The sequence below is a fragment of the Leptodactylus fuscus genome (genome assembly GCF_031893055.1).
Source record: "Leptodactylus fuscus isolate aLepFus1 chromosome 2 unlocalized genomic scaffold, aLepFus1.hap2 SUPER_2_unloc_2, whole genome shotgun sequence".
In the NCBI taxonomy this organism is placed as follows: Eukaryota; Metazoa; Chordata; class Amphibia; order Anura; family Leptodactylidae; genus Leptodactylus; species Leptodactylus fuscus.
In genome coordinates this window covers 101424-128544 of record NW_027439803.1, presented here as the reverse complement: position 1 = coordinate 128544, position 27121 = coordinate 101424, and the positions used below count along the sequence as shown (strand labels likewise).

General features: G+C 43.7%; 1 protein-coding gene across 1 annotated transcript in view; it reads right to left on the bottom strand.

Annotated features, from left to right (window-relative positions):
• LOC142186332 (pancreatic secretory granule membrane major glycoprotein GP2-like) overlaps positions 1-27121 on the bottom strand; it is a 59554-nt gene that overhangs the window by 11282 nt on the left and 21151 nt on the right. Inside the window, exons 5-7 of the mRNA XM_075261159.1 lie at positions 20129-20277; positions 8603-8848; positions 8292-8448 (exon numbers count right to left, since the gene is read on the bottom strand). Of these exons, the coding sequence (XP_075117260.1) occupies positions 8292-8448; positions 8603-8848; positions 20129-20277 (552 nt within the window). The remainder of the gene's footprint in view (positions 1-8291; positions 8449-8602; positions 8849-20128; positions 20278-27121) is intronic.

Sequence of the window (27121 nt, the reverse complement as noted above, 5' to 3'; positions counted from 1 at the left end):
TATGTGTCCCCCCCTGTATTCTATGTGTCCCCCCCTGTATTCTATGTGTCCTCCCTGTATTCTATGTGTCCCCCCCTGTATTCTATGTGTCCCCCCCTGTATTCTATGTGTCCCCCCCTGTATTCTATGTGTCCCCCCTGTATTCTATGTGTCCTCCCTGTATTCTATGTGTCCCCTCCTGTATTCTATGTGTCCCCTCCTGTATTCTATGTGTCCCCCCCCTGTATTCTATGTGTCCTCCCTGTATTCTATGTGTCCCCCCCTGTATTCTATGTGTCCCCCCCTGTATTCTATGTGTCCTCCCTGTATTCTATGTGTCCCCCCCTGTATTCTATGTGTCCTCCCTGTATTCTATGTGTCCCCCCTGTATTCTATGTGTCCTCCCTGTATTCTATGTGTCCTCCCTGTATTCTATGTGTCCTCCCTGTATTCTATGTGTCCCCCCTGTATTCTATGTGTCCCCCCTGTATTCTATGTGTCCTCCCTGTATTCTATGTGTCCCCCCTGTATTCTATGTGTCCTCCCTGTATTCTATGTGTCCTCCCTGTATTCTATGTGTCCTCCCTGTATTCTATGTGTCCTCCTGTATTCTATGTGTCCCCCTGTATTCTATGTGTCCTCCTGTATTCTATGTGTCCCCCCTGTATTCTATGTGTCCCCCTGTATTCTATGTGTCCCCCCTGTATTCTATGTGTCCCCCCCTGTATTCTATGTGTCCCCCCCTGTATTCTATGTGTCCCCCCTCCTGTATTCTATGTGTCCCCCCTCCTGTATTCTATGTGTCCCCCCTCCTGTATTCTATGTGTCCCCCCTCCTGTATTCTATGTGTCCCCCCTCCTGTATTCTATGTGTCCCCCCCTGTATTCTATGTGTCCCCCCCTGTATTCTATGTGTCCCCCCCTGTATTCTATGTGTCCCCCCTGTATTCTATGTGTCCTCCCTGTATTCTATGTGTCCTCCCTGTATTCTATGTGTCCTCCCTGTATTCTATGTGTCCCCCCTCCTGTATTCTATGTGTCCCCCCTGTATTCTATGTGTCCTCCCTGTATTCTATGTGTCCTCCCTGTATTCTATGTGTCCCCCCCTGTATTCTATGTGTCCCCCCCTGTATTCTATGTGTCCCCCCTCCTGTATTCTATGTGTCCCCCTGTATTCTATGTGTCCCCCCTGTATTCTATGTGTCCCCCCTGTATTCTATGTGTCCCCTCCTGTATTCTATGTGTCCTCCCTGTATTCTATGTGTCCCCTCCTGTATTCTATGTGTCCTCCTGTATTCTATGTGCCCCTCCTGTATTCTATGTGCCCCTCCTGTATTCTATGTGTCCCTCCTGTATTCTATGTGTCCCCTGTATTCTATGTGTCCCCCCCCTGTATTCTATGTGTCCTCCTGTATTCTATGTGTCCCCCCCTGTATTCTATGTGTCCTCCTGTATTCTATGTGTCCTCCTGTATTCTATGTGCCCCTCCTGTATTCTATGTGTCCCCCCCTGTATTCTATGTGTCCCCCCCTGTATTCTATGTGTCCCCTCCTGTATTCTATGTGCCCCCCCCTGTATTCTATGTGTCCTCCCTGTATTCTATGTGTCCTCCTGTATTCTATGTGTCCTCCTGTATTCTATGTGTCCCCCCCCTGTATTCTATGTGTCCTCCCTGTATTCTATGTGTCCTCCCTGTATTCTATGTGTCCTCCCTGTATTCTATGTGTCCTCCCTGTATTCTATGTGTCCCCCCCCCTGTATTCTATGTGTCCTCCTGTATTCTATGTGTCCTCCTGTATTCTATGTGTCCCCCCTGTATTCTATGTGTCCCTCCTGTATTCTATGTGTCCCCCCTGTATTCTATGTGTCCTCCTGTATTCTATGTGTCCCCCCTGTATTCTATGTGTCCCTCCTGTATTCTATGTGTCCCCCCTGTATTCTATGTGTCCCTCCTGTATTCTATGTGTCCCCCCTGTATTCTATGTGTCCCCCCTGTATTCTATGTGTCCCCCCTGTATTCTATGTGTCCTCCCTGTATTCTATGTGTCCTCCTGTATTCTATGTGTCCTCCCTGTATTCTATGTGTCCCCCCTGTATTCTATGTGTCCCCCCCTGTATTCTATGTGTCCTCCTGTATTCTATGTGTCCCCCTCCTGTATTCTATGTGTCCCCCCTGTATTCTATGTGTCCCCCCCCTGTATTCTATGTGTCCTCCCTGTATTCTATGTGTCCTCCCTGTATTCTATGTGTCCCCCCTGTATTCTATGTGTCCCCCCTGTATTCTATGTGTCCTCCCTGTATTCTATGTGTCCCCCCTGTATTCTATGTGTCCTCCCTGTATTCTATGTGTCCCCCCTGTATTCTATGTGTCCCCCCTCCTGTATTCTATGTGTCCCCCCTGTATTCTATGTGTCCTCCCTGTATTCTATGTGTCCCCCCTGTATTCTATGTGTCCCCCCTGTATTCTATGTGTCCCCCCTGTATTCTATGTGTCCCCCCTGTATTCTATGTGTCCCCCCTGTATTCTATGTGTCCCCCCTGTATTCTATGTGTCCTCCCTGTATTCTATGTGTCCTCCCTGTATTCTATGTGTCCCCCCCTGTATTCTATGTGTCCCCCCCTGTATTCTATGTGTCCCCCCCTGTATTCTATGTGTCCCCCCCTGTATTCTATGTGTCCCCCCCTGTATTCTATGTGTCCCCCCTCCTGTATTCTATGTGTCCCCCTGTATTCTATGTGTCCTCCCTGTATTCTATGTGTCCCCCCTGTATTCTATGTGTCCCCCCTGTATTCTATGTGTCCTCCCTGTATTCTATGTGTCCCCCCTGTATTCTATGTGTCCTCCCTGTATTCTATGTGTCCCCCCTGTATTCTATGTGTCCCCCCTCCTGTATTCTATGTGTCCCCCCTGTATTCTATGTGTCCTCCCTGTATTCTATGTGTCCCCCTGTATTCTATGTGTCCCCCCCTGTATTTTATGTGTCCTCCCTGTATTCTATGTGTCCTCCTGTATTCTATGTGTCCCCCCCTGTATTTTATGTGTCCTCCCTGTATTCTATGTGTCCTCCTGTATTCTATGTGTCCTCCTGTATTCTATGTGTCCCCTGTATTCTATGTGTCCCCCCCCTGTATTCTATGTGTCCTCCTGTATTCTATGTGTCCCCCCCTGTATTCTATGTGTCCTCCTGTATTCTATGTGTCCTCCTGTATTCTATGTGCCCCTCCTGTATTCTATGTGTCCCCCCCTGTATTCTATGTGTCCTCCCTGTATTCTATGTGTCCTCCCTGTATTCTATGTGTCCCCCCCTGTATTCTATGTGTCCCCCCCTGTATTCTATGTGTCCCCCCCTGTATTCTATGTGTCCCCCCTCCTGTATTCTATGTGTCCCCCTGTATTCTATGTGTCCCCCCTGTATTCTATGTGTCCCCCCTGTATTCTATGTGTCCCCTCCTGTATTCTATGTGTCCTCCCTGTATTCTATGTGTCCCCTCCTGTATTCTATGTGTCCTCCTGTATGTTATGTGTCCTCCTGTATTCTATGTGTCCCCCCTGTATTCTATGTGCCCCTCCTGTATTCTATGTGCCCCTCCTGTATTCTATGTGTCCCTCCTGTATTCTATGTGTCCCCTGTATTCTATGTGTCCCCCCCCTGTATTCTATGTGTCCTCCTGTATTCTATGTGTCCCCCCCTGTATTCTATGTGTCCTCCTGTATTCTATGTGTCCTCCTGTATTCTATGTGCCCCTCCTGTATTCTATGTGTCCCCCCCTGTATTCTATGTGTCCCCCCCTGTATTCTATGTGTCCCCTCCTGTATTCTATGTGCCCCCCCCTGTATTCTATGTGTCCTCCCTGTATTCTATGTGTCCTCCCTGTATTCTATGTGTCCTCCCTGTATTCTATGTGTCCTCCTGTATTCTATGTGTCCTCCTGTATTCTATGTGTCCCCCCTGTATTCTATGTGCCCCCCCCTGTATTCTATGTGTCCTCCCTGTATTCTATGTGTCCTCCCTGTATTCTATGTGTCCTCCTGTATTCTATGTGTCCTCCTGTATTCTATGTGTCCCCCCTGTATTCTATGTGTCCCCCCTCCTGTATTCTATGTGTCCCCCCTCCTGTATTCTATGTGTCCCTCCTGTATTCTATGTGTCCCCTCCTGTATTCTATGTGCCCCCCCCTGTATTCTATGTGTCCTCCCTGTATTCTATGTGTCCTCCCTGTATTCTATGTGTCCTCCTGTATTCTATGTGTCCTCCTGTATTCTATGTGTCCTCCTGTATTCTATGTGTCCTCCTGTATTCTATGTGTCCCCTCCTGTATTCTATGTGTCCCCCCCCTGTATTCTATGTGTCCTCCTGTATTCTATGTGTCCCCCCTGTATTCTATGTGTCCTCCTGTATTCTATGTGTCCCCCCTGTATTCTATGTGTCCCCTCCTGTATTCTATGTGTCCCCCCCCTGTATTCTATGTGTCCCCCTGTATTCTATGTGTCCCCCCTGTATTCTATGTGTCCCCCTCCTGTATTCTATGTGTCCCCCCTGTATTCTATGTGTCCCCCTGTATTCTATGTGCCCCTCCTGTATTCTATGTGTCCCTCCTGTATTCTATGTGTCCTCCCTGTATTCTATGTGTCCCCCTCCTGTATTCTATGTGTCCCCCCTGTATTCTATGTGTCCCCCTGTATTCTATGTGCCCCTCCTGTATTCTATGTGTCCCTCCTGTATTCTATGTGTCCTCCCTGTATTCTATGTGTCCTCCCTGTATTCTATGTGTCCCCCTCCTGTATTCTATGTGTCCCCCCTGTATTCTATGTGTCCCCCTGTATTCTATGTGCCCCTCCTGTATTCTATGTGTCCTCCCTGTATTCTATGTGTCCCCCCCCCTGTATTCTATGTGTCCCCCCTGTATTCTATGTGTCCCCCCCTGTATTCTATGTGCCCCCCCCTGTATTCTATGTGTCCTCCCTGTATTCTATGTGTCCTCCCTGTATTCTATGTGTCCTCCTGTATTCTATGTGTCCTCCTGTATTCTATGTGTCCTCCCTGTATTCTATGTGCCCCCCCCCTGTATTCTATGTGTCCTCCTGTATTCTATGTGTCCCCTGTATTCTATGTGTCCCCTCCTGTATTCTATGTGTCCCCTCCTGTATTCTATGTGCCCCCCCCTGTATTCTATGTGTCCTCCCTGTATTCTATGTGTCCTCCCTGTATTCTATGTGTCCTCCTGTATTCTATGTGTCCCCCCCCTGTATTCTATGTGTCCTCCTGTATTCTATGTGTCCTCCCTGTATTCTATGTGTCCTCCTGTATTCTATGTGTCCTCCTGTATTCTATGTGTCCTCCTGTATTCTATGTGTCCTCCTGTATTCTATGTGTCCCCCTGTATTCTATGTGTCCCCCCCTGTATTTTATGTGTCCTCCCTGTATTCTATGTGTCCTCCTGTATTCTATGTGTCCCCCCCTGTATTTTATGTGTCCTCCCTGTATTCTATGTGTCCTCCTGTATTCTATGTGTCCTCCTGTATTCTATGTGTCCTCCCTGTATTTTATGTGTCCTCCTGTATTCTATGTGTCCCCCCCTGTATTCTATGTGTCCCCCCTGTATTCTATGTGTCCTCCCTGTATTCTATGTGTCCCCCCTGTATTCTATGTGTCCCCCCTGTATTCTATGTGTCCCTCCTGTATTCTATGTGTCCCCCCCTGTATTCTATGTGTCCCCCCTGTATTCTATGTGTCCCCCCTGTATTCTATGTGTCCTCCTGTATTCTATGTGTCCCCCTGTATTCTATGTGTCCCCCTGTATTCTATGTGCCCCCCTGTATTCTATGTGTCCCCCTGTATTCTATGTGTCCCCCCTGTATTCTATGTGTCCCTCCTGTATTCTATGTGTCCCCTCCTGTATTCTATGTGTCCCCCCTGTATTCTATGTGTCCCCCCTGTATTCTATGTGTCCTCCTGTATTCTATGTGTCCCCCCCCTGTATTCTATGTGTCCCCCCTGTATTCTATGTGTCCTCCTGTATTCTATGTGTCCCCCCCCTGTATTCTATGTGTCCCCCCCCCTGTATTCTATGTGTCCCCCCTGTATTCTATGTGTCCCCCCTGTATTCTATGTGTCCCCCCTGTATTCTATGTGTCCCCCCTGTATTCTATGTGTCCCCCCTGTATTCTATGTGTCCCCCCTGTATTCTATGTGTCCCCCCTGTATTCTATGTGTCCCCCCTGTATTCTATGTGTCCCCCCTGTATTCTATGTGTCCCCCCTGTATTCTATGTGTCCCCCCTGTATTCTATGTGTCCCCCCTGTATTCTATGTGTCCCCCCTGTATTCTATGTGTCCCCCCTGTATTCTATGTGTCCCCCCCCCCCTGTATTCTATGTGTCCCCCCTGTATTCTATGTGTCCTCCTGTATTCTATGTGTCCCCCCTGTATTCTACATGTCCCCCTGTTTCCTCTATGTCCCCCCTGGTATTCTATATGTCCCCATATAGTCTATGGGTTGATACTATTATGGTGAAACCAAATTTCTATAATTTATTTTTATTTCTATTTGACCCTTTTAGACCAAAATGTTGCAAATAAAATTTCTTAGCTTCGTCCTATTCTATTTTTTTTGTTATATTTCCATGTATTTATTGCCAGGACAGATGTATTTTTTATTCCACCATTTTGGGAATGTCTGTCACTTATTATTTTATCTTTTAGGAGGACATTTCAACCTTTTATTCCAACTCTCGGGAATACTATTTTTCTAGGTTTCTAGTTTGTATATTTTTGGATGTGGAGATGAATATTTTGTGATGTCTATTTTTTTTTTTTTGTCACTATTTGATTTCTAGAGAAAGGGGATTTATTTTTTGGTTTTATATTTCAAAAAAATGTATTTTTTCATTTCTTTTTAAACCTTCTCCCCACAGCCTGGAACATGCGATCTTTACATAGTCCCATGGACTGCAGTATTCCGCTCAGTAGTCGCTCAGATCCTGAGCTGCGGCCATATGTATAATGTATTACACGTATGTGTGTTACATGTATGATGTATTATATGTATATGTGCTATATGCGTTGTATGTATTATATGTATATATGTTAGATTTCTTACATGTGCTATATGTTTATGGTAAAAATAAACATCTAAACATAACCATTTCTGAATATTGCAAACAACAAACACAAACCAGTCGCACTGAATATTTTGTGTTATCTAGGGGTCTCTTGGCTTGGAGTCCATCCGGTGACCCTACTTGTACACGGACACCCGGCTATGTTTGCCACCTCTCACTAGAAGGACTGTCGACCATTAATCTACTAACATCCTGATACAGAGAGTCACCTTAGTCTTTCCTTTTCACTCTCTTTGTCCGTATCTTCCAGAATCCTCTCCTCAAGTAACCAAGCACTATGAAGTAGCTAACTATAATCGAATGGAAGAACCTGCGGACTATTTTCTTGTGTCTATTGTTTATGCTTGGAAGATGCCTGCAGTTGGCTGAATAGAATTCCCTGTGCACATGAGCCTTGTTTCCATCAGCCCCCACCAGCTAAAGGAAGAATGGGCAACATGAAGCAGACAAAGCATGAACAAGAAACCTGCGTGAAACTGTGGTCGTCTTCTTTCAAGGAAATGTTTTCGGCGTTTATTGTTTAGGCTTGGAAGATGCCTGTGGTCGGCTGACTGATATTTCTTTTTTTTTTTCTTTTACTGTGGACACATGGGACTCTATTACAGCCTCTGTTACCATCATCCCCCACGAATTCAAGGAATCATGGCAAGAGAGCAGTTAATATGGAGGAATAATCAGCACCCTGTCTCCCTAGATGGCTTCAGACTTTGGGTGGATAGAACTCGTGACAGTGGTAAGAAGAAAGGAGGAGGGCTTGTGAAGAAGGATGGGGCACTTTTTGGGACATTTTTGTAGTTAAGAAATAATAGCGCTGATGCAAGATATTGAACTATGAGCTGTGAGCATGAGATCCTACAACCTACCAAAGGATCTACCACATGTTATGGTGATGGCTGCCTATGTCCCCACCTCTGCAAAAAAGCAGATTCTGCCTGTTATATCTACATGCTGTGCCCCCTCCTCGGGTCCTCTAACCTCAGTCCAGCTGTATTATCAACATCACTTCACACAGAGAACTAAATGATCCTGCAGTTTGTCTCTTCTCTTTCTTTTTAGTTACTATGATTCCTCGCATCTCTCTATCTGCCATGAGCCTGTATGTGATTCAGAAGAGACATCCATGTCCTGCTATACCAGGGAGCACGTTCCCCATGGCAGGTGAGCTCTATGATAAAACGTCTCCATACTTACCCCTTCACAGCCAATGGATTTGTCACATAGCCTCACATTACAAAATATATAGACTTCTGGGTAATCATTAAACAGAAAGGCGCTGGTCTGGATCCTGGCCTCTGTAGCATTGCCGTTCTGTAGGACTGTGGTCTGGACGTCGCCATTTACTGCACAGCTAGTAACACAAAGGAGAATATTAGTGATCAGTCCTAGTAATGCCATCCATCCTACATACACAGAGCAGGGGATTACATCCTATCAGGAGAAGCCATCACTAAAGTCACCGACCAATAGAGGAACCAAGAAATGCTGAGAATAATGGGACTTACCCTCCATTTACAAACACAAATTGATTGGGGTCATTTGGGTCACTGGTTGGCGTCGCAAAGCACTTCTCTACCCTTAGAGCAAAGGCACGTCCATCCATATCAGGAGAAAACAATCCCAAATAGATCTTAGACTTCACATACACAACGTCACTCTGCTGTATAGGAACAATAAATTCTGGATCGGAGTAAGCTGCCATGACGACTGTAAGTGTCCCAGAACCAGTTTGTGGGGTCAGAATATTTACCCTGTCAAAAAATAAAATCAATGAATTAAAAATAATAAATGTTTTATACACAGAATATTAGAGCCACCATTATAGTGGGGTATAGGGGAAGATCTCAGCCACACCCTGTCCAAAAACATTCACCTTCAAATGGGGAGAAAAAAGCCGAGGCCACAAGAATCCTCCGGGGTCAGACGTATGATGGCCGAACTTATCCACATAACAGGGAGGGGTTTGACAGCCATTTTACATCTGTTCCATTTTTATAATCAAAAATATTTTTTTTCAATAAATTTCATTGGTCTTTCTTTTTAAAACCAAACCACAGAAATAAGATGGATAAACCTCTCATGATGTGTTAGGTGATCGGACTCAGTGGCTGCGGTGCTCAGGTCAATTGGTATCAATCAAACATTAAAGTGGTGTAGAATAATAATAATCCTACTAATATTATAAATGTGAAAGTTTGTGTGTTTGGATGTTTGTTCCTCAATCACGCTAAAACGCCTGGACGGATTTGCGTGCAATTTTCCACAAACATAGTTTTCCCTTAGGATTGAGTCACAGGCTACTTTTGGTGCCACTAAACAACATGGCTTCCTAGCAGGAGACTCACAAAAGCAGGACTCCCAGCCCCAGCTATAGACTCACACACATTTACATATAGCTTTCCACTTAACACATTACATTATCTGTATCACTACATACACAATACAAAACATCACATTGTCTCTATCACTAGATACACAATATAACACATCACATCAGCTAGCCCACCAAACTTTTTAAAGCACTTTTACAGTGTCACACGTCTGTGTCCGCCCAATTCTCAAATCACCACAGACGAAGTCGCGGGTAAAAGCTAGTATATATATATATATATATATATATATATATATATATATATATATATATCTATAATACATAGAGTATGACACTGTCAGGGCTCCTAGGACTATATATATATCTACAATACATAGTGTATGACACTGTCAGGGCTCCTAGGACTATATATATATATCTATAATACATAGTGTATGACACTGTCAGGGCTCCTAGGACTATATATATATCTATAATACATAGTGTATGACACTGTCAGGGCTCCTAGGACTATATATATATCAATAATACATAGTGTATGACACTGTCAGGGCTCCTAGGACTATATATATATATATATATCTACAATACATAGTGTATGACACTGTCAGGGCTCCTAGGACTATATATATCTATAATACATAGTGTATGACACTGTCAGGGCTCCTAGGACTATATATATCTATAATACATAGTGTATGACACTGTCAGGGCTCCTAGGACTATATATATCTATAATACATAGTGTATGACACTGTCAGGGCTCCTAGGACTATATATATCTATAATACATAGTGTATGACACTGTCAGGGCTCCTAGGACTATATATATCTATAATACATAGTGTATGACACTGTCAGGGCTCCTAGGACTATATATATCAATAATACATAGTGTATGACACTGTCAGGGCTCCTAGGACTATATATATCTATAATACATAGTGTATGACACTGTCAGGGCTCCTAGGAGTATATATATCTATAATACATAGTGTATGACAATGTCAGGGCTCCTAGGACTATATACAGTCCTATGAAAAAGTTTGGGCACCCCTATTAATCTTAATCATTTTTTGTTCTAAATATTTTGGTGTTTGCAACAGCCATTTCAGTTTGATATATCTAATAACTGATGGACACAGTAATATTTCAGGATTGAAATGAGGTTTATTGTACTAACAGAAAATGTGCAATATGCATTAAACCAAAATTTGACCGGTGCAAAAGTATGGGCACCCTTATCATTTTATTGATTTGAATACTCCTAACTACTTTTTACTGACTTACTGAAGCACAAAATTGGTTTTGTAACCTCAGTGAGCTTTGAACTTCATAGCCAGGTGTATCCAATCATAAGAAAAGGTATTTAAGGTGGCCAATTGCAAGTTGTTCTCCTATTTGAATCTCCTCTGAAGAGTGGCATCATGGGCTACTCAAAACAACTCTCAAATGATCTGAAAACAAAGATTGTTCCACATAGTTGTTCAGGGGAAGGATACAAAACGTCTCAGAGATTTAACCTGTCAGTTTCCACTGTGAGGAACATAGTAAGGAAATGGAAGACCACAGGGACAGTTCTTGTTAAGCCCAGAAGTGGCAGGCCAAGAAAAATATCAGAAAGGCAGAGAAGAAGAATGGTGAGAAGAGTCAAGGACAATCCACAGACCACCTCCAAAGAGCTGCAGCATCATCTTGCTGCAGATGGTGTCACTGTGCATCGGTCAACTATACAGCGCACTTTGCACAAATAGAAGCTGTATGGGAGAGTGATGAGAAAGAAGCCGTTTCTGCACGTACGCCACAAATAGAGTTGCCTGAGGTATGAAAAAGCACATTTGGACAAGGCAGCTTCATTTTGGAAACAAAAATTGAGTTGTTTGGTTATAAAAAAAGGCGTTATGCATGGCGTCCAAAAAGAAACAGCATTCCAAGAAAAACACATGCTACCCACTGTAAAATTTGGTGGAGGTTACATCATGCTTTGGGGCTGTGTGGCCAATGCCGGCACCGGGAATCTTGGTAAAGTTGAGAGTCGCATGGATTCCACTCAGTATCAGCAGATTCTTGAGAATAATGTTCAAGAATCAGTGACGAAGTTGAAGTTACGCCGGGGATGGATATTTCAGCAAGACAATGATCCAAAACACCAAAGCTCCAAATCCTCAGGCATTCATGCAGAGGAACAATTACAATGTTCTGGAATGGCCATCCCAGTCCCCAGACCTGAATATCATTGAACATCTGTGGGATGATTGGAAGCGGGCTGTCCATGCTCGGCGACCATCTAACTTAACTGAACTTGAATTGTTTGTCCAAAATACCTTTATCCAGGATCCAGGAACTGATTAAAAGCTACAGGAAGTGACTAGAGGCTGTTATCTTTGCAAAAGGAGGATGTACTAAATATTAATGTCACTTTTCTGTTGAGGTGCCCATACTTTTGCACCGGTCAAATTTTGGTTTAATGCATATTGCACATTTTCTGTTAGTACAATAAACCTCATTTCAATCCTGAAATATTACTGTGTCCATCAGTTATTAGATATATCAAACTGAAATGGCTGTTGCAAATACCAAAATATTTAGAACTAAAAATGATTAAGATTAATAGGGGTGCCCAAACTTTTTCATAGGACTGTATATCTATAATACATAGTGTATGACAATGTCAGGACTCCTAGGACTATATATATATATAATACATAGTGTATGACACTGTCAGGGCTCCCAGGACTATATATATCTATAATACATAGTGTATGACAATGTCAGGACTCCATAGTATACAGCACTCTTAGTTCTCATATCAAGTTATGTCTCTAAGAAAAACACAGCAAAAATAATGTCAAAGTGATATTTATGTATAATGAAAGACAGATCGTGAGCAGAAGATATATACTAATAATTTACCCCTACATTGCACTGACACTAACTTTTATACATTAAACATTTCATAAATCCCAACAATTACTCATTTATTAAGGAAATGTGCTTGCTCACGATATTTCAGACAGACGGTGGTTGTATTGCAAAAAGCAATGTTTTTGATGGTCTGATAGTCTTGATATTTCATTGCACCCTGCACAGATTCAAGACCCCCTTGTGCCAGATGCAGCTAAGAAGCCCCAGAACATAACAGAACCCCCTCCATGTGTCACAGTAGGGACATAACAGAGCCCCCTCCATGTGTCACAGTAGGGACATAACAGAGCTCCTCCATGTGTCACAGTAGGGACATAACAGAGCCCCCTCCATGTGTCACAGTAGGGACATAACAGAGCCCCCTCCATGTGTCACAGTAGGGACATAACAGAGCTCCTCCATGTGTCACAGTAGGGACATAACAGAGCTCCTCCATGTGTCACAGTAGGAACATAACAGAGCCCCCTCCATGTGTCACAGTAGGGACATAACAGAGCCCCCTCCATGTGTCACAGTAGGGACATAACAGAGCCCCCTCCATGTGTCACAGTAGGGACATAACAGAGCTCCTCCATGTGTCACAGTAGGGACATAACAGAGCCCCCTCCATGTGTCACAGTAGGGACATAACAGAGCTCCTCCATGTGTCACAGTAGGGACATAACAGAGCTCCTCCATGTGTCACAGTAGGGACATAACAGAGCCCCCTCCATGTGTCACAGTGGGGACATAACAGAGCCTCCTCCATGTGTCACAGTAGGGACATAACAGAGCCTCCTCCATGTGTCACAGTAGGGACATAACAGAGCTCCTCCATGTGTCACAGTAGGGACATAACAGAGCCCCCTCCATGTGTCACAGTGGGGACATAACAGAGCCCCCTCCATGTGTCACAGTAGGGACATAACAGAGCCCCCTCCATGTGTCACAGTAGGAACATAACAGAGCCTCCTCCATGTGTCACAGTAGGGACATAACAGAGCCCCCTCCATGTGTCACAGTAGGGACATAACAGAGCCCCCTCCATGTGTCACAGTAGGGACATAACAGAGCCCCCTCCATGTGTCACAGTAGGGACATAACAGAGCCCCCTCCATGTGTCACAGTAGGGACATAACAGAGCTCCTCCATGTGTCACAGTAGGGACATAACAGAGCTCCTCCATGTGTCACAGTAGGGACATAACAGAGCTCCTCCATGTGTCACAGTAGGGACATAACAGAGCCCCCTCCATGTGTCACAGTAGGGACATAACAGAGCTCCTCCATGTGTCACAGTAGGGACATAACAGAGCTCCTCCATGTGTCACAGTAGGGACATAACAGAGCTCCTCCATGTGTCACAGTAGGGACATAACAGAGCCCCCTCCATGTGTCACAGTAGGGACATAACAGAACCCCCTCCATGTGTCACAGTAGGGACATAACAGAGCTCCTCCATGTGTCACAGTAGGGACAGTCTTTTCAGGATAGGCTTTGTTTTTCCTTCTGTGAGCATAGAGCTGATGTGTCTTGCCAAAAAGTTTGATTTTTGCCTCATCTGTCCATTGAACACTTTTCCTAGAAGCTTTGTGGTTTGTCACCATGTAGTTTGGTTGTTATTACTTTTGTCAGATTCAAGTTATTTCTGTGACCATTGTGAGGTTTTCTTTCATTAACTAGGGGAACATCAATTTTGTCTACGTGGGTATATCCACACCTGCTAATCCCATTACTATATATATATATATATATATATATATATATATATATATATATATATATATATATATATATAGTAATGGGACTAGCTCAGAGATCGCTGTCTTGACCACTTTTTGGCACAAAATGAAAGTCTAGTCCAGCTAAGTATGGCGCTACTGGCCGCAACCAGTTTTATTAGGATTTTTTTCAGGCAAAACAAGACAAAATAAAATCCTAGCCGTCCGGCTCTTACCTTTAGCAGCAGGTATCCTAACTATGAGAGCGGGGCCTTCTGCACTGCCCCCTAAACACAAACCAGCAGTATTACTCACAGGTAGTTCCCCAGGAGCAGAGAGCGCCATATATCTTTTTTTTTTTTTTTTTTAAATGTAGATTGTGAGCCCCTCCCCCCACATAGAGCTCACAATGTACATTTTTTCCCTATCGGTATGTCTTTTTGGAATATGGGATGGAAATCCATGCAAACACGGGGAGAACATACAAACTCCTTGCAGATGGGTTTTTTTTGCCCTTGGCAGGATTTGAACACCAGGACTCCAGCGCTACAAGGCTGCAGTGCTAACTACTGAGCCATCGTGTGGCCCCCAGAGAGCTGTATATCTGTGGGCTGACTGCCCTGTTATACACAGACTTCTGGATAGCAAGGATTTAACCCCACATATCCCAAAACCTGGAGTGGCTGAATGGAGTAGAGACACCAATAGTCCCTGCTCCAGCAGCCAGACCTCTACCAGGGTTCTGGTAAGACCCACCAGCCAGGAGCGCAGCTCTGCTCAGCTGTACCTAGATTGTGTAGGACAGGAACCTGGGAGAAATGTACACTGCTTCTCCCACTTTTTAGCCAGGTGCACCAGGTCATACATTTGTGACCTCACAGGTTTTCCCATCTGGAACTTCCAGGTATGTACCCAGGGCTCTGACAGCAGGTGTGACGCCTAAGCGAGCAAGGATTTCCGCCTTTAGCTTTGGGTACAGTCTGGCATCTTGCTCGCTTAAATCAAAGTAAGCCTTTTGCGGCTCTCCACTGAGAAATGGAGCCACGGTATCCGCTCACTGGTCAGCTGGAAGCATCTCCCTCTCAAAAATGGTGAGGAAGGCTTCCACATCATCCTCTGGGGTCATCTTTTGTAGATGCTTGCACCTTCCTTCCAGGAGAGACACTTGGCGCCTGGACTTGAGTCCTTTCCGCCAGCAGCTTGATCTGCTCCAGCAGACTTTTATTAATCACCTCTTGTTCTCTGGAGGCCGCTTGTGTGGACTCTATAAGCAGACGGTTGGTCTCCTGTTGCTGGACATTAGACAGGATCAGCTGTTTCATCACTTCCTCCATGCTTGCAGGGTTTCGCTTTGCAGGAGCCACAGACTTAACCCACGACATGCAAGTTGCTGGATTTTTGTGCCAGCGCAGCCTCCACCATTTGTAACAGGATTAGCTCAGGGATCGCTGTCTTGAGCACTTTTTGGCACAAAATGAAAGTCCAAACCAGCCAAGTCTGGTGCAACTGGCCGTAACCAGTTTTATTAGGGTTTTTCCAGGCAAATCAAAACAGAAACAATACAGAATAAAATCCTGTTCGGCTTCTACCTACAACACAGGTATCCTAACTATGAGAGCGGGGCCTTCTGAACAACTCCCTAAACACAAACCAGCAGTATTACTCACAAGTAGTTTCCCAGGAGCAGAGAGAGCCATATACCTGTAGTCTGACTGCCCTGTTATACACAGACTTCTGGATAGCAAGGATTTAACCCCACATATCCCAAAACCTGGAGTGGCTGAATGGAGTAGAGACACCAATACTCCCTGCCCCAGCAGCCAGACCTTTACCAGGGATTTGGTAAGACCCACCAGCCAGGAGCGCAGCTTTGCTCAGCTGCACCTAGATTGTGTATGACATATGCTGAAGTAACACATTGTCCCTGTGGTCTGCTGCATGCAATAATCATTCACCACCTTCTGCTGCTCACACAGATGCCCCAGCATGTTTAAGGTGGAGTTCCAACAAGTTGAAATGTTGCAGCTAGGTTGTGCAATGGCAGACCATTTTGTTGCTGCAAATCCAGCAGGGTGTTTTTTGCGACATAAGAATGACACAGAGGTCCCAGAAAGTGGCCATGAGGAGCATCTCTTTTCAGCCACCATACATGTTAATGAACCGACATACCACCAGATTAAGGACATGCACAATACAGGGACAATATGTTATTCATCCTAACTGCAGCGCAGCAAACATATTAGTGTGGTTGTTGCAGGCAGCGCTACCAGTTGGAGTTTTTGAAAGCCCTTCAGGGGAATACTTGTTGCAGGATATAGTGAAGCAGCTCCTCCTTGTGTGACTCCTCACATCCAGGTAGCACTCCATCTTACACTCATAAAAGAAGGGGGGAGGAGTGGAAACCTTGCCCTAGTGGAGACCTTGCCCTGGTGAAGATGTAGGTTGGAAATGGCCCACAGAGGAGGATCCAGAAGATTAGGATGAGCCCTGCATGGTATTGAAACTGAGCCCGTAAACTCAAGGTGGGACTAGCAACTGACCTGGCTTCTTTTGTGTATTGTGACTGCTGCCACTCAAATCATTGACCTAAGTGTGGAAGCCAAGTATTGTCCTTTTACATTATTGCTGCTCCATGTGATGACGGTGGGGTGCACCTTCCCTCAGACTGAACTGTCTAAAGAAAGGCCCCATCTTGATATAAAGAAAGGAAAGTTTTCGTGGAGAAATAATGGTGGCTGGGTATCCTCCATCGAGGTTGAGAGCATGCCATCAGTTGGCGAAAAGCAGTGGAATCCACTAAGTGGTCCGGCACTCACTGCACCACCAGCAGATTGGTCAGGTGGAAGTTAAGTTGTAACTGCCGAATAACTGGACGCATATTGCACTCTCCTGGCCACACATTCCCTTATGGATGATTGACGTTGGTGTGGAGGAGGAGGAGAAACATTTGGTGATGATAATGATGCTAGTGCTACGTGTAGATGTGACCTGCCTGCAAGATCGCGGGAAGGATATTACAGTGTGGATCCTTCCCCTGCCAGTACCACTGCCAAGTTTATTTTTCCAAACAAGAGAGTGATGCCTCTTCATGTGAGAACGTAGAGTTGTCATTCCTACATTTTCTCCTGCACGGCCACAGCTATGTTTATGCTTGCAGATCTTTCACATCTCCATGAGTTTATTGTTGGGCAATGTACATAAAAAATTTGAACACTAGAGATGACCTCGTGTAGTTGCTGCTGCCAGACGCAGGCGGAACAAGTCTGTCACTATTACGACCAGTACCACCATCCCCACCCTGATAGGTTCCCTAGGTCTGCCCCTAGCAAGATTTTAGGATGTTGGACCTGTGAAATGACTGGAATTATTATCACCACCTGCATCACCCTATTGATCTGATGTCACCTTGTTACTGTGACCTGGTTTCCAAGTCCTAATCAGAAGAGAAACATTATCAGCAATGTCATCATGATCATCTTCCTTGTTTTTTGTAACACGTCACGACCATGGATACTCTCAGAATTTCCACCTTCAGATGTCACCCTAGCTCCCCTACCAGTAGTAGCACCACACCCCCTGGAATGTGAAGGAGACACAGTTGAATTCTGACTCAAGATGACATCACTCTTAGACAAAATATCCTTCTATGACTGAGATGAGCAAGCAAAATAATCATAAACTTCATCAACATTTTCAGGAAGTAGAACAATCCTTCAGCTACTGGCGATACCACCAAAATCAGAAGCAGTGTTGCTGTTGTCACCCACATTCTTATTGTTAGCAGTTGTAGTACTTGCGTGAATGTTCCCTCCCTCCAAGTACCCGCCCACACTCTCCTAAGCCACAAGCCCCACCTTCTTCCTAGGTGTGTAACACTAACCTGGGAGGCAGGGGCATGCATGGCGCTATGAAGGCCTGTAAATGAGAGAGAACCGGGCCAAGAAGAATGGGGAGCAACAGCGGCAGCGGATCTGTGCAGGTAAGTTTAGTGATTGGAACTCCATACCCAATCTATTTTAGGCAGGATCGGAACCCGATCGCGAAATTTACTCGATCACCAATCGGGATCCGATCTTTTCCGATCCCGATCACTCAACCCTAGTCATTGTTCTTCTGGAACATGATGTCGTCCTTATCATACACATAGTACTGAAGTGTATTAAGTAACTTGTCTTGTAGGACACTCACATTTAGCTCACTAATGAGACCACATCGATCCTGGTGGCACTTTTGGCTGTGAAACGATCCCATGTCATCAGGCTTCCTCCACCAAACTTGACGGTTCCTTTCATTTCTCAATCCATTAGCCCCTTTTTCCATTGTTTCTTCCAGACCCATTTGCACCCATCAGTGCCCAGTCTATTGACATTCATGTCATTGCTCCAAATAACCCATTTCTAATCTTCTACTGTCGACTTTGCAGCAAACTTGAGCCAACGCTTCTTATGACGAAATTGCGGTTGAGGCTTTCCCACCTTTACTTTGGGCCACCATTCCAGACTTATGTGATGTGCGTTGCACATTGCTTGCACGGACGTCTGTGATCTCACTATTATGAGACACTTCCACTGCCGTTTTTGTGGTATCATAATTGATAGACCTTGTGATGAAACAACTTGTTGACTGATATTTGTCTGGATGTCTACCTCTTGGCTTCAGAATAGATAGATGGGCTTCATTTCATATTGTTCCCACTGTCCTGACGCTCACATGACGCAGTTTGACAATTTCCTTGGCCTAGAGACCGCTATCAATGAGCTGGATGACGCTGGTTCTCTTTTCTCTGTAAATCTTCTTCATGGCTGATCCTCTATGTCAACCAGTGACCTCTCACTTGGGAAAGATTTTTCCACCACCAGGAGCAAAACGGTAACTTTACAGCTACATGAGAAGAATCTGCAGAACTAATCATATGCTTAGTAGCTGTAAGTCACATTTATGTATGGGATTGTCTATAACATGATGGGAATCTCACGTTCCAAGCTGTAGTAGATGTTGAGATGGAGCCTCAAAGTCACAAAGTCAGAACATCGTTACCCTTTTACTAATCAGTGTATCTACAATTACATCTGTGCACACAGTGGACTTGCACATTACAGAGAAAGGTTTAAAATATTCTGTTCAGATTTTCAATGCTAGAAAGAATGTGTTATGTGTATACAGAAGAGATGAAATCGTTCTATCACAAGTACTGTCAGACAATATAGGTGATTGCCTGGCAATAAAAGGGTTAACTCAGTGACTGAACCTGTCCTGTATCGCTATGTCTGTATATTCTATTCTAACACTACTAATCTGCCTGTGTACATTGCTGATTCTCTAAGTCCTCCTCCTATATAAGATTCATCGAGATTACCCCATTACAGCACCTAAGGGCTAATCACGAGAGCACAACCTTATATACCATATATGACATCAGCGCTGTAAGCTCCACCTATCATTGTCTATTGGCTGACACTATCACATGATGTGGGAGTCTCTGCACATATGACATTGTCTGCTCTGTATTGTCTGGTATAACGTGGCACTGGACACATTTTCGTGGTGTGGCCATTTTTGATTGTCTGAACTGAAACAACATTTGTTCAGTTTTGTTGAAAAACAAACAATTCGAAACATTCTGGATGAACCCGGATAATTACGAACCTATTCGCCCATTCCAATGAATTTGAGGGTTGGTCAAAACGCCCGTGTGAATGAGCTCTTACTCAAAGTGAATAGCGGCCGTGTGATGTCCGTCTAGTGGCTGTCACATGGCGGCATTCAGGAACCGTTATCTTGCCAGTCCATTGTAATAGAATGTCACAATATGGATCATGTTCTGTTCTTGTCCTTTTTCAGGGATCCCTCCATACACTCAAATATATCAGGGACCCATGAAAATGGGCAAGACAACCATGTAAAGAAGTCTATAGAATCCCACCATTCAGATCCTTGTTCAAAGTGGAATCCAGCAGGATTGTTCTTAGATATTCTCAGATGACATCATGTTTATCCAGATACAATACAACAAAATCCAAGTATGAGAAGAGCCTGCATACACTGTATATAGCATGTTGGACATTGACATCTCACCTGATAGGTTTGGGAGAGAAGCTAAGGCTGGTCTGCATAGTCAGGTTGTATTCGCAGGTAAAGTTAAAGGCGATTGGACTTATGGTGGGGGACAGTCCAGGCTTTGGACTGATGTGGAGCGTGTTGGTGAAGTAGATTTTGGAATCAGTCTGTGTGAGCGAATACAATAAGTTATTGGCTTGATCGTGCCCTGGATGTCTTACGTCGACCAAATGTAAAAAAAAAAAAACCAAAAAACTTGCTAGTCTTCAGTAGTTCCCTGTGATGTGAGTTCATCCGCATTCTAAGCTGCTGTCCGGTCTCTCCAACATACAGATTATCAGTGGGACACTTGGTGCACATTATTACATACACTACATTAGGTGTGCTGCAGGTGAACGTACCTGGGACTTTATATTCCCTGTTAGAGTTTGGTATCTCTATCCTGTCAGTGGTCAGTATGTGAGGGCAGGTTTTGCACCTTTTCTGTCTGCATGGAAATGTTCACACCTAATGTAGTGTATTTGATAATGTGCACCAAGTGTCCCACTGAAAATCTGTATGTTGGAGAGACCGGACAGAAGCTTAGAATACGTATGAACTCACATCGCCATACAATTAGAGAACGAAGACTGGACCTTCCCATATCAAAACATTTCTGCAATGAGGATCATAATATTACCCATCACATAAAAATTTTGGTTTTAAGAGGGAATTTTAAATCAAAGAAAGAACAATGGATTTATGAGTATAAACTTATGACCCTGCTCCACACACTGGAGAAGGGGTTAAATCTGTCACATGGCTTTATGGCATTTTACAGAAATCACTGACCTGAGACCCTGAGAACTGATAAGGACCTGGAATTGTTTACATTGTTCTTACATTGTTACTACCAATTACTAATAACCCCCCCCCCCCCCCTTCCTCCTGGATTTCTATCCCTGTGTGCCTTTTGTATATAAATCTGCTCCTTCAGAAATGGTTTTTAAATTTACTTGAGAAAGGAGCCGAGAGATCCGAAACGTTGTAATTTGTCCTCAGTATTATCAGCCATTACAAAGGGATCAACTACTGAAGACTAGCAAGTGTTTTGTTTTTTTTTATATTTCCTACCCACCGGCTAACACGGTACGAGAACAAACATCTTCCGTAGACCAAATGCACATTCTTAGGACTTTTTGGATGGATATTTGAAGATCGTATTGGTGTTTTCTATCAAAATTCTAAAATAAATCCCCTTAGTATAATAAAAAAAATATGTTCTTGATCTTGCAGATATAAAGGTGTATTATTGGGCCCTATGGATTTGGTAGATCCCCGCTCTGTGATCCTCAGCCCCATATTACATTCCACCATGTAAGGAATAAGGAATTGTGCACATGAGACAAACCATGTAAGGGTAAGTTCACATGAGATTTTTTTGCAAGTGGGTTTTTGGAGGCCTATTCCACCTTAATATCTGTCTCAAAAAATCTCCCATTCATCCGTATTGGAGTCAGCAGATTTTTTTTCTCTAGGTGGTTTTCAGGTGTCATGATCTATATTCAGGCAGATTGCAAACCCCATTGGAATAAATGGGAGGCAAGAAACTGTTTTTTTGCAAAAACTTCTCCAAAATAAACAAACAAATAAAACCAGCTAATGTTTTTTTCTGCCTCCTATCAATTGCTATGAGGTTTACGAGGTGGAATCTGTTTTAAAATCTGCCGGCAAAAAACTCAGTCTAAACTTACCCTTGGGATGAAGCCACACAATGGTCCTGATGGGTCATGGGCAGATTAAGGATACCATGGGCACCAGACTGTTCAGTAGCTGATGCCTCCCCTTCCCATGAAAGATCCCAGTGACGGAACAACGTCCCATAGTGACCCCCATACAGTATATTGTCCTATACTGGCCCCTGTATATATACTATCCCCTCCATACAGTATAACGTCCCATAGTGACCCCCATACAGTATATTGTCCTATACTGGCCCCTGTATATATACTATCCCCTCCATACAGTATAACGTCCCATAGTGACCCCCATACAGTATATTGTCCTATACTGGCCCCTGTATATATACTATCCCCTCCATACAGTATAATGTCCCATAGTGACCCTCATACAGTATATTGTCCTATACTGGCCCCTGTATATATACTATCCCCTCCATACAGTATAACGTCCCATAGTGACCCCCATACAGTATATTGTCCTATACTGGCCCCTGTATATATACTATCCCCTCCATACAGTATAACGTCCCATAGTGACCCTCATACAGTATATTGTCCTATACTGGCCCCTGTATATATACTATCCCCTCCATACAGTATAACGTCCCATAGTGACCCCCATACAGTATATTGTCCTATACTGGCCCCTGTATATATACTATCCCCTCCATACAGTATAACGTCCCATAGTGACCCCCATACAGTATATTGTCCTATACTGGCCCCTGTATATATACTATCCCCTCCATACAGTATAACGTCCCATAGTGACCCTCATACAGTATATTGTCCTATACTGGCCCCTGTATATATACTATCCCCTCCATACAGTATAACGTCCCATAGTGACCCTCATACAGTATATTGTCCTATACTGGTCCCTGTATATATACTATCCCCTCCATACAGTATAACGTCCCATAGCAACCCTCATACAGTATATTGTCCTATACTGGCCCCTGTATATATCCTATCCCCTCCATACAGTATAACGTCCCATAGTGACCCTCATACAGTATATTGTCCTATACTGGTCCCTGTATATATACTATCCCCTCCATACAGTATAACGTCCCATAGTGACCCTCATACAGTATATTGTCCTATACTGGCCCCTGTATATATACTATCCCCTCCATACAGTATAACGTCCCATAGTGACCCTCATACAGTATATTGTCCTATACTGGCCCCTGTATATATACTATCCCCTCCATACAGTATAACGTCCCATAGTGACCCTCATACAGTATATTGTCCTATACTGGCCCCTGTATATATACTATACCCTCCATACAGTATAACGTCCCATAGTGACCCTCATACAGAATATTGTCCTATACTGGCCCCTGTATATATACTATCCCCTCCATACAGTATAACGTCCCATAGTGACCCTCATACAGTATATTGTCCTATACTGGCCCCTGTATATATACTATCCCCTCCATACAGTATAATGTCCCATAGTGACCCTCATACAGAATATTGTCCTATACTGGCCCCTGTATATATACTATCCCCTCCATACAGTATAACGCCCCATAGTGACCCTCATACAGAATATTGTCCTATACTGGCCCCTGTATATATACTATCCCCTCCATACAGTATAACGTCCCATAGTGACCCTCATACAGAATATTGTCCTATACTGGCCCCTGTATATATACTATCCCCTCCATACAGTATAACGTCCCATAGTGACCCTCATACAGTATATTGTCCTATACTGGCCCCTGTATATATACTATCCCCTCCATACAGTATAATGTCCCATAGTGACCCTCATACAGAATATTGTCCTATACTGGCCCCTGTATATATACTAGCCCCTCCATACAGTATAACATCCCATAGTGACCCTCATACAGTATATTGTCCTATACTGGCCCCTGTATATATCCTATCCCCTCCATACAGTATAACGTCCCATAGTGACCCTCATACAGAAAATTGTCCTATACTGGCCCCTGTATATATACTATCCCCTCCATACAGTATAATGTCCCATAGTGACCCTCATACAGTATATTGTCCTATACTGGCCCCTGTATATATCCTATCCCCTCCATACAGTATAACGTCCCATAGTGACCCTCATACAGAAAATTGTCCTATACTGGCCCCTGTATATATACTATCCCCTCCATACAGTATAATGTCCCATAGTGACCCTCATACAGAATATTGTCCTATACTGGCCCCTGTATATATACTATCCCCTCCATACAGTATAATGTCCCATAGTGACCCTCATACAGTATATTGTCCTATACTGGCCCCTGTATATATACTATACCCTCCATACAGTATAATGTCACATAGTGACCCTCATACAGTATATTGTCCTATACTGGCCCCTGTATATATACTATCCCCTCCATACAGTATAATGTCCCATAGTGACCCTCATACAGTATATTGTCCTATACTGGCCCCTGTATATATACTATACCCTCCATACAGTATAATGTCACATAGTGACCCTCATACAGTATATTGTCCTATACTGGCCCCGGTATATATATTATCCCCTCCATACAGTATAACGTCCCATAGTGACCCCCATACAGTATATTGTCCTATACTGGCCCCTGTATATATGCTATACCCTCGATACAGTATAACGTCCCATAGTGACCCCCATACAGTATATTGTCCTATACTGGCCCCTGTATATATGCTATCCCCTCCATACAGTATAACGTCCCATAGTGACCCTCATACAGTATATTGTCCTATACTGGCCCCTGTATATATACTATCCCCTCCATACAGTATAACATCCCATAGCGACCCTCATACAGTATATTGTCGTATACTGGCCCCTGTATATATACTATCCCCTCCATACAGTATAATGTCCCATAGTGACCCCCATACAGTATATTGTCCTATACTGGCCCCTGTATATATACTATCCCCTCCATACAGTATAATGTCCCATAGTGACCCCCATACAGTATATTGTCCTATACTGGCCCCTGTATATATACTATCCCCTCCATACAGTATAATGTCCCATAGTGACCCCCATACAGTATATTGTCCTATACTGGCCCCGGTATATATACTATCCCCTCCATACAGTATAACGTCCCATAGTGACCCCCATACAGTATATTGTCCTATACTGGCCCCTGTATATATACTATCCCCTCCATACAGTATAATGTCCCATAGTGACCCTCATACAGTATATTGTCCTATACTGGCCCCTGTATATATACTATCCCCTCCATACAGTATAATGTCCCATAGTGACCCTCATACAGTATATTGTCCTATACTGGCCCCTGTATATATACTATCCCCTCCATACAGTATAATGTCCCATAGTGACCCCCATACAGTATATTGTCCTATACTGGCCCCTGTATATATACTATCCCCTCCATACAGTGTAACGTCCCATAGTGACCCCCATACAGTATATTGTCCTATACTGGCCCCTGTATATATACTATCCCCTCCATACAGTATAACGTCCCATAGTGACCCCCATACAGTATATTGTCCTATACTGGCCCCTGTATATATATTATCCCCTCCATACAGTATAACGTCCCATAGTGACCCTCATACAGTATATTGTCCTATACTGGCCCCTGTATATATACTATCCCCTCCATACAGTATAATGTCCCATAGTGACCCTCATACAGTATATTGTCCTATACTGGCCCCTGTATATATACTATCCCCTCCATACAGTATAATGTCCCATAGTGACCCCCATACAGTATATTGTCCTATACTGGCCCCTGTACATATACTATCCCCTCCATACAGTATAACGTCCCATAGTGACCCCCATACAGTATATTGTCCTATACTGGCCCCTGTATATATACTATCCCCTCCATACAGTATAACGTCCCATAGTGACCCCCATACAGTATATTGTCCTATACTGGTCCCTGTATATATACTATCCCCTCCATACAGTATAACGTCCCATAGTGACCCTCATACAGTATATTGTCCTATACTGGCCCCTGTATATATACTATCCCCTCCATACAGTATAACGTCTTATAGTGACCCCCATACAGTATATTGTCCTATACTGGCCCCTGTATATATACTATCCCCTCCATACAGTATAACGTCCCATAGTGACCCTCATACAGTATATTGTCCTATACTGGCCCCTGTATATATACTATCCCCTCCATACAGTATAACGTCCCATAGTGACCCTCATACAGTATATTGTCCTATACTGGCCCCTGTATATATAATATCCCCTCCATACAGTATAATGTCCCATAGTGACCCTCATACAGTATATTGTCCTATACTGGCCCCTGTATATATACTATACCCTCCATACAGTATAATGTCACATAGTGACCCTCATACAGTATATTGTCCTATACTGGCCCCTGTATATATACTATCCCCTCCATACAGTATAACGTCCCATAGTGACCCCCATACAGTATATTGTCCTATACTGGCCCCTGTATATATGCTATACCCTCGATACAGTATAACGTCCCATAGTGACCCTCATACAGTATATTGTCCTATACTGGCCCCTGTATATATAATATCCCCTCCATACAGTATAACGTCCCATAGTGACCCTCATACAGTATATTGTCCTATACTGGCCCCTGTATATATACTATCCCCTCCATACAGTATAACGTCCCATAGTGACCCTCATACAGTATATTGTCCTATACTGGCCCCTGTATATATACTATCCCCTCCATACAGTATAACGTCCCATAGTGACCCTCATACAGAATATTGTCCTATACTGGCCCCTGTATATATACTATCCCCTCCATACAGTATAATGTCCCATAGTGACCCTCATACAGTATATTGTCCTATACTGGCCCCTGTATATATACTATCCCCTCCATACAGTATAACGTCCCATAGTGACCCTCATACAGTATATTGTCCTATACTGGCCCCTGTATATATACTATCCCCTCCATACAGTATAACGTCCCATAGTGACCCTCATACAGTATATTGTCCTATACTGGCCCCTGTATATATACTATACCCTCCATACAGTATAATGTCACATAGTGACCCTCATACAGTATATTGTCCTATACTGGCCCCTGTATATATACTATCCCCTCCATACAGTATAACGTCCCATAGTGACCCCCATACAGTATATTGTCCTATACTGGCCCCGGTATATATATTATCCCCTCCATACAGTATAACGTCCCATAGTGACCCCCATACAGTATATTGTCCTATACTGGCCCCTGTATATATACTATCCCCTCCATACAGTATAACGTCCCAT